This window comes from Rhinolophus hipposideros (assembly GCF_964194185.1).
Source record: "Rhinolophus hipposideros genome assembly, chromosome: 10".
In the NCBI taxonomy this organism is placed as follows: domain Eukaryota; kingdom Metazoa; phylum Chordata; class Mammalia; order Chiroptera; family Rhinolophidae; genus Rhinolophus; species Rhinolophus hipposideros.
In genome coordinates this window covers 48,146,345-48,159,189 of record NC_138056.1, presented here as the reverse complement: position 1 = coordinate 48,159,189, position 12,845 = coordinate 48,146,345, and the positions used below count along the sequence as shown (strand labels likewise).

At 37.9% G+C, this 12,845-nt stretch overlaps 1 protein-coding gene across 5 annotated transcripts in view; it reads right to left on the bottom strand.

Annotated features, from left to right (window-relative positions):
- POLD3 (DNA polymerase delta 3, accessory subunit) overlaps positions 1–12,845 on the bottom strand; it is a 58,973-nt gene that overhangs the window by 21,707 nt on the left and 24,421 nt on the right. For 3 of the 5 annotated variants that reach the window (XM_081061868.1, XM_081061869.1, XM_081061866.1), the window contains exons 3-7: positions 12,152–12,254; positions 7,514–7,553; positions 6,159–6,291; positions 1,624–1,888; positions 301–373 (exon numbers count right to left, since the gene is read on the bottom strand). In XM_081061868.1, coding sequence (XP_080917994.1) covers positions 301–373; positions 1,624–1,888; positions 6,159–6,291; positions 7,514–7,553; positions 12,152–12,253 — 613 coding nt within the window. In that variant the 5' untranslated portion in view covers position 12,254. The remainder of the gene's footprint in view (positions 1–300; positions 374–1,623; positions 1,889–6,158; positions 6,292–7,513; positions 7,554–12,151; positions 12,255–12,845) is intronic. The other 2 variants (XM_081061870.1, XM_081061867.1) reach the window with 1 other exon arrangement.

Below are 12,845 nucleotides of genomic sequence, written 5' to 3'. Positions count from 1 at the left end.
CTCCAAGAGATCTGAACTGAACCCAGCTCATCCATAAAATCTGCTGTTCCAGTGGGGTGACTTTCATAAATATATTGGTCAGTAGGCTGAAAATTTATGTTAGGATCCAGGCATGCTCCACGGTAGTGTTCTAGATGGATAAAAACGGGATAAGGTGGCTTTCACCTCAGATATATAAGTTACTATAACAACATTCATGTATTAATAGTCACAGAAATAAGGAGCCCTCCTTGTTCACTGTACGTGCAATAATACAATTAATTAGCATTCATGTATTAAGGAATGTAAGAACATACTTACTCATAGCAGCTTTTCCAAAAAAATTGCTCAGCACATTCCCTTTCCCTGGTGCCTTGTTGCCTGCCGACGATGCCTAAAAGAGTGGAAAAGAAAACACACAATTTTTTCCCTAGTGTTCTGGCTGCTCTTCAAGTACCTATCTCAAAAAGTCTCCTCAAGGCAGTGTGGAGGTTCCTCAAAATATTACAAATAGAATTACCATATGACCCAGCAATCCCTCTCCTGGGTATCTACCCAAAGAATTTGAAATCATTTATACATAAAGACACGTGTGCTCCAATGTTCATTGCAGCTTTGCTTACGGTGGCCAAGACATGGAAACAACCAAAATGTCCTTCGATAGATGAATGGATAAAGAAGTTGTGGTATATACACACAATGGAATACTATTCGGCGTTAAGAAAAGATGATATAGGAACATTTGTGACAGCATGGATGAATCTTGACAGTATACTGCTAAGCGAAATAAGTCAGACAGAAAAAGCAGAGAACCCTATGATTTCACTGATATGTGTTATATAAGCCAAAAACAACAAAAGAACAAGACAAACAAATGAGAAACAAAAACTCATAGACACAGACAATAGTTTAGTGGTTACCAGAGGGTAAGGGGGGTGGGGGGAGGGAGATGAGGGTAAAGGGGATCAAATATATGGTGATGGAAGGAGAACTGACTCTGGGTGGTGAACACACAATGGGATTTATAGATGATGTAATACAGAATTGTACACCTGAAATTATGTAATTTCATTAACAATTGTCACCCCAATAAATTGAAAAAAAAAGTCTCTTCAATAGCAGAGTGCACTGTCATGATGGTACAGTCTTTATATAATCATGCCAAAATGTGTAGGCATTAGATATAAGAACAAATCTACACCAGACAGCAGCGGGTGTTAACCTCCAGTGCTTAGTTTCTCACAGTTCTTATAAAATTATTATCCACGAACGTATCTAAACTTTTCGAGTATATTTAAAAACTCCTTAGTTTGACAGAATTAAAACAGATCAGAGGCAGTATGGTACATGATGGAGGAAAACCTCCAAAACATTACATTTGTAATCACCAGAAGTGAATTTGAATGCTGGTTCTACTTAATGGTTCCACTTAATGGTTTACTGCTTGGTGAGAAGCATTATCAAAAGGAAAAGGACTATTTCAGATGAGAATATCAAAAATTAAAGGATGCAAACTAAAGTATAAAAATTAGAATTAAATATCAGACAGACCCTTATGTAATTAAATTATTACCACTGGAACTACTAATGCTTTTCTAATTACCCATTCTGAGCTGTAAAGGCATATCTTTAAAGAAGACTTACATTTGTTACCTCTTTAGCCTCTGTTTTGGTTTCCTTGTTGGTATCTTGAGTTTTAGAAGCAGCTTTTGAGACAAACATTCCCATAATTCCTTTAGGCTGATGGGAAATCTGTTTGGAGGTAGGTGGGCCATGACCATTGGCGGTCAACTCATTATTGGCTTGTGTCTCACTTGATACCTGAAGATTTGACTGCTCAAACTTTTCCGAAGATGAGGATTCAGCAGGAGCTCTGGGGACTGCAGCTGCACACTGTATGGCACTAAACCTGTGGACAGAAATGTTACATTAATGTCAATATCAAACCTTATGGTCAAACTCTTGCTTCTTCAACATAATACTTTCTAAGCCTAATACTATTAAATCAGGGAATTTTAAAACTAGAAGAGTTTAGAAATTATTTTGTGCGAAACTCTCATTTAGATAAACAAGAACTGGAGAGAAGTCAGTAACTTGTCCTAGGTTAATATCTAGTTAGTAATGGAACTAGGATTGAAATCAAAACTGGGGTATGAATCTACCATACATATTGAATATTCTTGCTTTTTTGAAAAAAGCATCCTAATTTAAAACAGTAAGAATACACCAAACAATAAAAGATTAGTAATTTCACCATCCTTGGGACACCAAATGGTTATCCTCTTGTTTTTACAGACTTTCACCTTATAGAACTAGATAGGCAATAAATATTGTGAATCAAAATTAAGAGTGCTAAATATTAACACATTTCCTGACAACTCTCCTGGTCAGAGTGGATCATGCTTTAAAATATGGAAGAGGCTGAGAACATAGCCACTGGCTCCTATAACTTGTGGTCCTTTATAGTTGTTTAATAATTTCTAATAATACCAACGAACAGCACCAGAAAAGTATGCCCAAAGTCAAGTGAAGAAATTTGGAACTGTTTGCATGGATATTCAGGGGAACATTCATCTCCTCTTCTCTAGTCATAGTAGGTATGCCTGTTTTACACAAATCCATAATGTAATGTTCCACATTGTAAGTGGATAACTGATCCAGCCTTCTCAAACAGCTGTACTTGAAGCAAAGTTCCCCAACTTTTCCTAACAAAGAACATTTTATTTTCCCCCCGTCTTTTGCTTCTTAGAGATGGGTGAGAGCTCCTTGAAAGTAGGGAAATGCATTATTCATCATTTATATTTCAGGTACATAGAAAAGACCTGCCATAAGTGTCAGGAAATATATACTGAAAGAATGATTATTTAAGTGACTGAAAGTGAGGCTTCTGTCTTCTCTCCCTTCTTCAGTGTACCACCTCAGCTTGGGGTGGGAGAAGATGGAGGATAAGAATCTCTGTCGTCAAAATAATTATCTTAGTGATCAACCAGGCACAACTTCAATATTAGCTGCAAGAATAACTGGCCTAAGAAAACAATTCCTGATAAATCATTTAATTTCAAAAGTAACTTTAGACTGAATAGCTAGAATTTACAGCTCCAAAAATCTTCCACTGATTCATTGTGGTCCACATCAGAAAACCCTAAATTAACACAAATATTTTGTGCATCAGAATTAAGAACAGACGGAAATCATTTCCTTTCACCCACCACTCTTCCTCTCTGGCCTTGCAGTGCTTCCATGTACAAGGAAAAGAGCAATGTTTTATTTCATTGTCAACATCTAAAGTTGGCCCCAAGACAACTCTTTCTCCATTTGGTCTACATTCCACACCTCAGGGTCAGGACCAGGAATTGGCAATGAGGAAGAGACCAAGTCAGGCTGGGAACATGTCCGAAGAGAGAAGAATCTGCTCAATCCTAAAATTTCCACTTTCTTCCTGTCACAGCACTTCTTAAAACACATGAAACAATGAGTCAGGTCTCAGTTGGCCAATAATTCTCAGGACCAAATACAAACTTCTTTATTGGAGCTAAATTCTTCACATTTTTACCAAGGATACTTTAAGTATTTAAGTAGAGTTTCATTAAAGTGCTTCCTATTCCCACATTTCTACTTGCCATGTTTATTTTAGTGGTCCCTGTGCAAATTTCATTTTGAACTTTTGAGTCACTTATTCTTGTTTGCTTACTTGCTAGATACAACAGAACTGATTTTTTTTAGAACTTGACATGCCATGACTAGATTTTAAAACAGACTATTTTTGAAATCTAATAATACAATTTACATAAATTGTATTGTTTCCTGTAAACCTTCCCTAAAAGATACCAGACTTTATTACTCTTTAGCTATATAATTATATTTAATAAATATTTGTATGCCTATTACACTCAAGGTTTTGAGCTAAAGAAAAAAGAACTAATGTCTATCATTAGTTCATTCAACAATTATTTAGTGAATGCTTATCATCTGCCAGGCACCATTTTGAGTATACAGTGATTAATGAAACAGTCGCGCTCCCTATTCTCATGGAACTTACAGAAATTATGTTTGCCAATTCTATATCTATTGCTCCTCAAGGACTTGGTTCTATCAGTTATCTCATCTCCACCAGTACCTTCAGCCATTTCCTCTTTTTTGGCTCTTTCCAAACAATACAAGTTCAAGGCACTCTCAACTTTAAAAATGTATATATCCTCAGTCTTAGTTCCTCTTTAGCTACCTCCCTTTTTTCTCCATTATATAGTCATATTTCCTGGAAAGAGTTGTCTGTATTTACTCAGCTGACCAGAATCTGGTCACTCCCTGAAAATGCTCTTATCAAGGGCATCACTAAATCCAATGGACACTTTTCAGTTCCTAGTTTACTTAGCTCCTCAGCAAGGTTTGATATTCTCAACCAGTCTCCTTCTTGAAACTCTTTCCTTAGCTTTTAGAACTCCATGTACTCTTGTAATTTTCCTCTTATCTCTGGCTGCTCCCTCTCAGCCCCCCCTTTTTCTGCCTATCCTTTATAAAATGGCTACCACTAAATAGTGCTTACTCTGTGCCAAGCACTGTTCTAGGCACTTTACATACACTAACTCATGTAATGCTCTATTCCCTTGTGAGGTTATTACTACTGTCGCTTCATTTCACTGAGGAGGAAACTGAAGCTCAGACAGGTTAATTTGCCCACAGCTAGTAATTATGGCCTAGAGTTTTACTGTCTGTTCTTCTTTCATTCTATATATTCTCTCTGCAGGACTGTATCTACCCAATTAATTCCCTATTTTCTCTGATTCCCAAATCTCTATCTTTATTCCTGACTCTTTAACCTTTGTATCGCTCCCTCCTTAACACCATCACCATCACAGATAACTGTCATGTCCACTAGGGATCACAGCAACGTTTCTCCTCCGCGAGGGCCCTGCCTCCAGATTACTCCCTTCTGGATCTGTCTTCACCATCACAGTAAGTCCTCTTTCTAAAATGCAATCCAGATCATTTCATCCACCTGCTTAGAAATCTTCAGTCGGTCCCCAGGCCTTGGAATAAAGTCGAAAACCCTTAGCCTAGTGGCCAATGCATGGAAGGTGACTCCTACTGCAGTCTTACGTCTCATCAGATGACTTCCTACCTCTCACTCTACGTTCCAGCCACACAAAACGATTGTGGTTCCGTACAAACACCACATCTTCTCTCAGCTCTGTCCTATTCTCCCACTTCTCCTTTGACTGGCTACTTCTATTCAGCCTTCAAGCTTCAACTTAGGTGTTGCTCCCATCAAGAAGCCTTCTCTGTCTTACTGCCTCACTCCACCTCACCCAAAACTGGGGGACGAGTACCCCCTTAGTACTTCCCACACGATAGCTCCTATTATAACAATGTCACCCTGTACTGTAATTCTCTCCCGCAGGACCATCAGTTCCACAAGCAGGCACCTGGCCAGAGTCACTTACAGAGTGTGGCATGTCGAAGGTACTCATCAGATCTTTGATAAATGAATTCAAATTACCTTGCTCAGTACCTGCCAAAGTAGTAGGTGCTCAATATGTCTGGGGAACTGACCTGAACCCTCGATATAGCCGCCTAAAGAAGGCATTATTATATCCAATTTCAAGATGAAGAAACCAAATCTCAGAGTTGAAGCAGTGTGTCCAAAGCCATGGGGTACTAAGCAGCAGAGGCCCGACTCAAGCCCGTGACCATTCATTCCCCAAACCCACATGCGTTACAGAGCATCAGCTCCCTGTGCTGTGAAGCCTACAGAACATGAACAAGATCCAACCCTGGCCGTGGAGGATCAACTGCTTTGGGATGGAAGGTAGAGGGATATCAAATTAGGAAAAGTTGTTTGAAGGACAACACTTGAACTGGTTCTTGAAGGATGAGCAGGATTTAGACAAGCAGAGACTGGGCTAAGGGAGTAATGAGGGGGCACAGCAAACATTTCTGGTGGCAGTGACAGGATAAATACATGAGAAATAGATTTATGGGGAGTCCACTGGGGTTTTCAATATGGGTTGTGGCTGCTATTTTTCACCTTATGATGTACTAATAAAACCAGGCATGTGTCTTACTGCAAGATAAATGGGGTTTTACTAGACTTGGCATTCACTCTTAAGAGGCAGCCACTGTGTAAACATCTTACAAAATCAATTCGTAAAGAAGCCCACAAGGAACATTAAGGAGCTCACTTGCTGCAGTTCTGCAAGTTGCTTTTAAGGATGTCATAGTCGGTATTGAACAGAGGCCCACTGTCCTTTAGCATGGCTTTCTGGATGCTGTACACGTGGACGCTGGCAGTCACAGCTAGCTTGGACTTCACTGCTACAAGTCAACAGGAAAAGCGGTCTGTTAATACACAAACTTCAGAGCATGTGGGGACTTTAACAAGAAACCCTTCTGCATGAAAACCATTTGCAATTTGTGGTGGTCCAAAAAACTCTAAAAGGCTAAAGAGCCACATATACAGTATAACATCAACTCTTCTGTCTCCAGTGGGGACATTATAACAAGGTAGGTGGTGGTGAGTCAGTTCTAAGTACAGCACCTGTGAGGGTATCACTCATCCAGTGGACACTCAGTAAATATTAATGAATGATTGATGATGACTGGTTTTTTTTTTTCAGTCAGGGAAGAATCTTACACTCTACCATATAATTGAGTAATAAGTCATTTTTATCTGAGCAGACTCACTTACGTAGTTCAACTTTAGAGAAAGCAATTCTATGACACAATACTACTAACCAGGTAAGTCAGCAGAGGAAAAACACAAAAGAACATCACAAGAACAAATTTTAGGTTCCATGAAGGAAAGGACTATGCCTAACTTGTTCCAAGTCTCCAATGTCTAGCAGAGCTTGACACAGAATAAATACTCACTATGTGTCGACTAAATGAATAAATCTTGCTTTGCCGACTAGTGTGGAATTCAGAAAGAAAAAAGTGGACATCGCCACCACCCTGAATACCTCAAAGTTAATTTGTAAGAAAACGACTCCACTGGCAGGAGTCTTTATTTATAAAGCATGACAGTGCAGGTTTTGTCTGGAAACATAGGTCCAAGATCACACGGATCCTGTTATACAATTCCTTCAAACTGAGTTTTTTAAAAAATAGAACAGCAGCATTAGTCTTGAAACAGGTGGAAACATTTAATTTATACATTATATTAAGTCTTTGTGACTTCAGAAATGCATTCTTTAACTTCCTTCCCCCAAAAAATTGTTATGGAACACAACACAGTATTTAGAGACTACTGTCTTTTTACAGTTGCTAAGGTCTCTATATGGTATTCGTGATAGTTTTTTGCACGTCTGTCATAACAGTTTCGAAATCCTGTGATGAAAGTGCTTTATAATGACCTTAAACATGGGAAGTTAGGCAGATGTATATTTTAACATGTTTCAGAAACTACAAATAAGAGGAATATACAGCTCTTCAGTTAAACAGCTAAATATACTGTATACAGATGTTAGGAGCAGATTTTCTGTTCTACCTATACTGATGGTATAAGAGAAAAAACTTGTTAAACTGCTAAAACACTTACCTTCCAATTTATCTTCTCTCACTACTGCAACCTTGTGGCACTGTGGGGAAATAACACTTCATTAATGTTTAAAGTAGTACGACTTGCAATTTTAAAGTTTCCTTGCCAATAATTCGATTGCACTTGGATATAAAATTAGGAACATTAAGTACCTCTGAAAAGATATCTTACAGTTTAATGGTCACACTCATTTTTAACTTGCTTACATTCAAACTTCTCAATGAGGTGAAGGAAAGCGATGGAGTACAAATATCAATAGCATTATCATCATCATCATCCCCACAGCATTTCATATCAGTGTGAGGAAAAGATGACTTTTTAGTAGGTAACATAATGAGAATTACTGTATAATCATATGGAACCAGGTGAAAATTGGATCTGTCTCTCACACCATACAAAAGAATAAATTCTAAATGGATCTGAGATATAAAGAATGAAACCACGTAAGCACTAGAAAATATGTGAATTCTTCTATAAACTGATATAATCTTAGAATGAGGAAATTTCCTAACTATAATTCAAAATCCAGAAGTAATTGAAATAATCCATAAAAACTGACAACTAACTTTTGGATGACAAAAAAACAAAAATGAAAACTTTACCAAAAGTACAAACACAATGCTAAAGTGGAAAAAATATCTGCAAGTTATACCACAAAGGGTTAATATATAGCTTCTAAAGTAGAGAAAACAAAGACTAGTAATCCTTCAGGTAAATAGGGAAGAGGTATGAACCAGACAGTTCACAGTAAAAGAAATGCAAATAACCCAGAAACATATGACAATATGTGCTTTGCGGAAACAGGCACTCACACACACTGCTGGCGGGAAATGAAAACTGGAGAGGTATTTGGAAATGCCCAATAAAGCACATATACATCCTATTTCTAAGAACGTAACCTTAAAACACACTGGCAAACATATACAAAACACATACACACTGAGCTATGCACTGCAGCACTATTTGTAATAGCCAAAGATTGTAAATAACTCAAATAACTATCAATAAAGAACTACTGAATGAACTAAGGTCTGGCTATTAATGTAGGATCACATGGCTGGAGAAAGAAAGGAATGCGGAATATGTCTATAACCACTATCGACTGCTGCTCAGGATCTACTGTGAAGTAAAAAGAGCAAAGTACCAAATAGGGTATAAAGTACAAAAACTTTTATCTAATAAAAGGGGTTAATATGAACATATATTTGCTTATATTAAAAATATACACAACAACAAAAACAATGGAAGGAGAATGCAAAACCAATAAAGTTATTTGTAAGGAAAAAGAGAGAACCTAAAAATTCAAAGAGGGGGAAAATACTGAATGTATTAATAACTAGATACTGAATTGGTGGCTTAACCAGAGAGGAGTTATTTCAAGGGTTTCTAAAACACTGGCTGCTTGTACATCTCTAGTGGGGTATATCCTACAGACAAAAAGAACTACAAAGAGCCTTAACCTAGTTTCAGTAACCATAATGTTAGTAAAAACATTGGTTTTGCTTTTCTAAATCTTGTATGTTTGGCTAAAGCAAATACATATTTACGTTAATATAGGAACCACCAAAATTCCCAACATAATATGAGAAAAGAGTAATATAAAATCAAACAACTTTAAAAAAAAAGTAATTGTAGATCTGAACTAGGAATATTAGTATGTTTTCATAATGCATTTTCTCTTAAAAAAAACAACACAGGCATTCTTAAAAATGTCATGTGCTGCAAAACTATAATAAAAATTACACAGCTTATGAGAAAAAGAGTATTAGGAACTAACCGCTCAAACCTATGCAACTTTGAGCCCTAAAAATAATAACTGGTACCTTCAGGAGAAAATCTGGACAGCCTAGACAGTTTGGTAGGGCTACGTGCTGCCTCAGGATACTGAAAACGCATAAAAACGGCTCAGTGGAAATGCCCGCTTGCTGATGCTAAAGCAGTGCACAACAGAGCAGAGCTCCAATTCAGTGGGTTCCTGTTAAAAGGAGTACACAGAATTAAGTTCAGTATCCAAAAACCCAGAGCCTGGCTGAGGGTAAGCCCCCGAGCTTTTCAGCAGTTAAAGGAAAAATATGGCTAGTTGATGAGAGTAAGTTCTTTACAGAAAAATACCCGCCAATAAATGTGGAAGGAATGACAGAAGTAGAACACCATTTTGTAACTCCTTGTGAATTAATGATGTAGGCAATAATAAAAATCAATTTCAGCTAAAATCAGATGAAAAGCTAATGGGAACTTCATAAAGGATGAATCAGGCTGACATCTGCAAACACAAAATGAGAATCAACCAAATGTTCCCTTCAAATGTTCACATAATTCTTTGGGAGACCCTCTGGGATGAAATTAGAAAGAGGCATTTACTTTCTATGTATTGTTAAACATTTTTTTACAATAATCACGATCATTGGAAAAATAAAAAGCATTTACAGTTTTAAAAATCAATACAAAGCCTATCATGCATTTTTTTCTTTCTAGAAACACAACTTAAAAAAGAATGGAAAGAAACAAGAACAAAACCTGCAAGTATGCTTAATAATCTGCCTTTCCGTAGGAGGGCTCCCTTTAAGGAAAACAGCGTGGGTAAACACACTTGGTCAGTCATCCTACAGGTTCCAAAGAGCTGCTCGGTGGCACTGTATGGAGAGGCAGGCAGTACAGGATCCAAAATCTCCACAATCACTTCCACCATGGCAATCCTACTCTTGCTATATTTTTAATATTAGGATTCTAATTAAGATTTCATTTGAAAGCATTCTGCTGCTTAAAAAAAAAAAGATGGGCAAAATTTAAATACCCTCTTAAGTTTAAAAATAAAAGGCCTTTGTGATGACAGACAGGAAGCAATGTATTAGTATTTGTTAAATAAAATTAATTTAACAACAACCAAAAAAAGGCATTCATAAGCAAGCCACAGCATAGTTGTTTTTAACTGACATGGGTTACACATTGTTTTGAAAAATGGTCTCCAAAGAATGCGCTGAGGAACACAATCTGAATGCACTTTCAGGAGTTCATCCAGGAATCCCCTGAACCCCAAAGACCATCCAAAAATTGAAAATTAAGAGCCTCTGTCATATGCCTTAGAATAAAAATCTACAACTTTATCTTAAAACATAAATTCTTAACCTTGGACCCTGCTCCAGAAGATGTGTGAACACTCAAGGTTTTATAAATATGTCGACATATTAATTTTTCTTTCAGATTCTCAAAGGAATCAGTGACCAAAAAAAAAAAAAAGAATAAAACCTACTGCTTTAAAGGAACACAGTGATTCCCAGGTAAAGAATTGACTGTGACGAGACTGAAGGCGTTGACCGGAGAGACAGAAGCAAGTTAGTTAACCCTTGGAAAGAAGCTAGTCAGAGGCACGCTCGGGCAGCATCCATTCAAGAGCCACACAAAGAGCGGATTCTGGTGCCACATTTACTTCTGAGACTAAATGAATCAGGTCTGCTTAATTTTGTGTTTCAGATATATGACAACTGATTCTACACTTGCAAATATCTTGATTATCACCTGGCTTGCCAAATAGCTTACCAACAAGAAAAGAAATTGCTGGTCAAAGAATACTCGTATAAAGGATCTGATGCCCCTGACAACCTTGTTTCTCCTTGTAAATTACTCAATTGTCATTCTAGATTTAAATCTCACATGCTTGGGACTCTGTTGCTATAAAACAAATCCAGTCAGTATTTTGATACATCAAGCTTCTGAACTTAGGAGTCTGAGGGAAAGTCCAAAGGGCAGAGGAAAACTTCTATTATTAGTGATCGCTGAGGAGCCCTGCTCCTTGAGCTGAGTTCTGTGGGGCTGCTGGTGGTGGTGAGAGCAAAAGGACCTTCAGACAGGAGGCTTGGGGAGCTGAGAACAGAGGAGGTATGCCCTCCTTTTGGGAGGAAGCCAGAGAGGAAGAATTATCAAAGTTCCCAAGGATCAGTCTGGCGTAGAAGGAACGAGTTAGCTCGGCAGAGCTTCCGGTGCTCATCAAGTCCTGGGAGTAGCAGGATGATCCCTTTGCCCCTGAGAGGGATATGGAAGCAGCTACGAGAAAGTCAGCACACCCGAGAAAGCTCTGTGGTCAGAACGATGAAGACGCAGCCGTGACCTGAGTGGAGGGGCAACCACATACCGGACCAGACTCTAAAAAGATGCATGAAAATAACGATGTTCCCAACCCATGCTTCTGCATTAGCTCAGCCCCCGGCCAATACCCTCATCCTTCAGCCTCTTAAACATAAGCCTACTAAAATGAATGCTCAAATTGAAGTCAATTTCAGTTAAAAAAAATAAAATTATTCTTTCTGAACACCTGTGCGTGTGGCTTGACATTCTGATGGAATGGATGGAAACCAACCCCCATTGTCCCTAATATACCTTCAAGGGGAATAACAGAAGCAGCCTCCTAATGTCTTATAGCCCAGGAAAACTGCATAACAAATATAGTCTCTGCATCACAGCCAAGATATTACCAAAACTTCTCCGAGTTTTAGGCTGAGTCTGAAAATCCAAAATAATCATCTTCAGGTAGCTTTTTAAAACTTCCATAACACTAAATCTTGGTTTTTCTCCCCTATCTTGTTATTTAACAGTTTATAGTTCAAACATATTTAAGCTCATGATAAGATTCTGAGAACTTACCGAATACCCATTCTGAATGAGACTGCCGGATACTAAATAGGTGACATGCAGTTGGGCTCCTGAATTTTCCTTTCGCTTCCTTTCAACATAATCATACAGCATCCTGTTCCAAACAAAAGGGACAAGAAAGTCATTAATAAGAGTTTTCACCTCATCAATTCTTAATTTGTGACTTAAAAGTCAGGTATATTAAATCTGACAGTCCATCAAATTTTCTACAGAATTTTTGCTCAGTTTATGGACAGAGCAAAAAGTTGGGATCAACTTATCAAGTTGGCACAGTGACCCACTAAGTAACTGAAATAAATCTAGTAATAGGCCAAGAGGGACTGAACCTGCAATAAAACAGTGACAATGACATATAATGAATAGAACACACAACAAAGAATCAGTTCAGTCACTGTCTAGCTATGCGATTCTAGATAAGTTAATTCATTTTTCTAGGCCTCTTAATATCCTGAGGTATAAAACGGGAGGGTAGTACTAGACCAGTGATTCTTTTAACCTGGGATTCATGTGGCCATCTATAATCCTTCACCCCCAAAATTTTAAGTAAAATGCATATGTGCTTTTTGGAGGGGAGACAGTTCAGGGTTTTCAAGTTTCACAAGAGATCATTACTCCAAAATAGTAAGAACCACTAAGTAGATGATCACAAATGTCCAGCTTTGAAATTCCAGTTTTATGATCACTC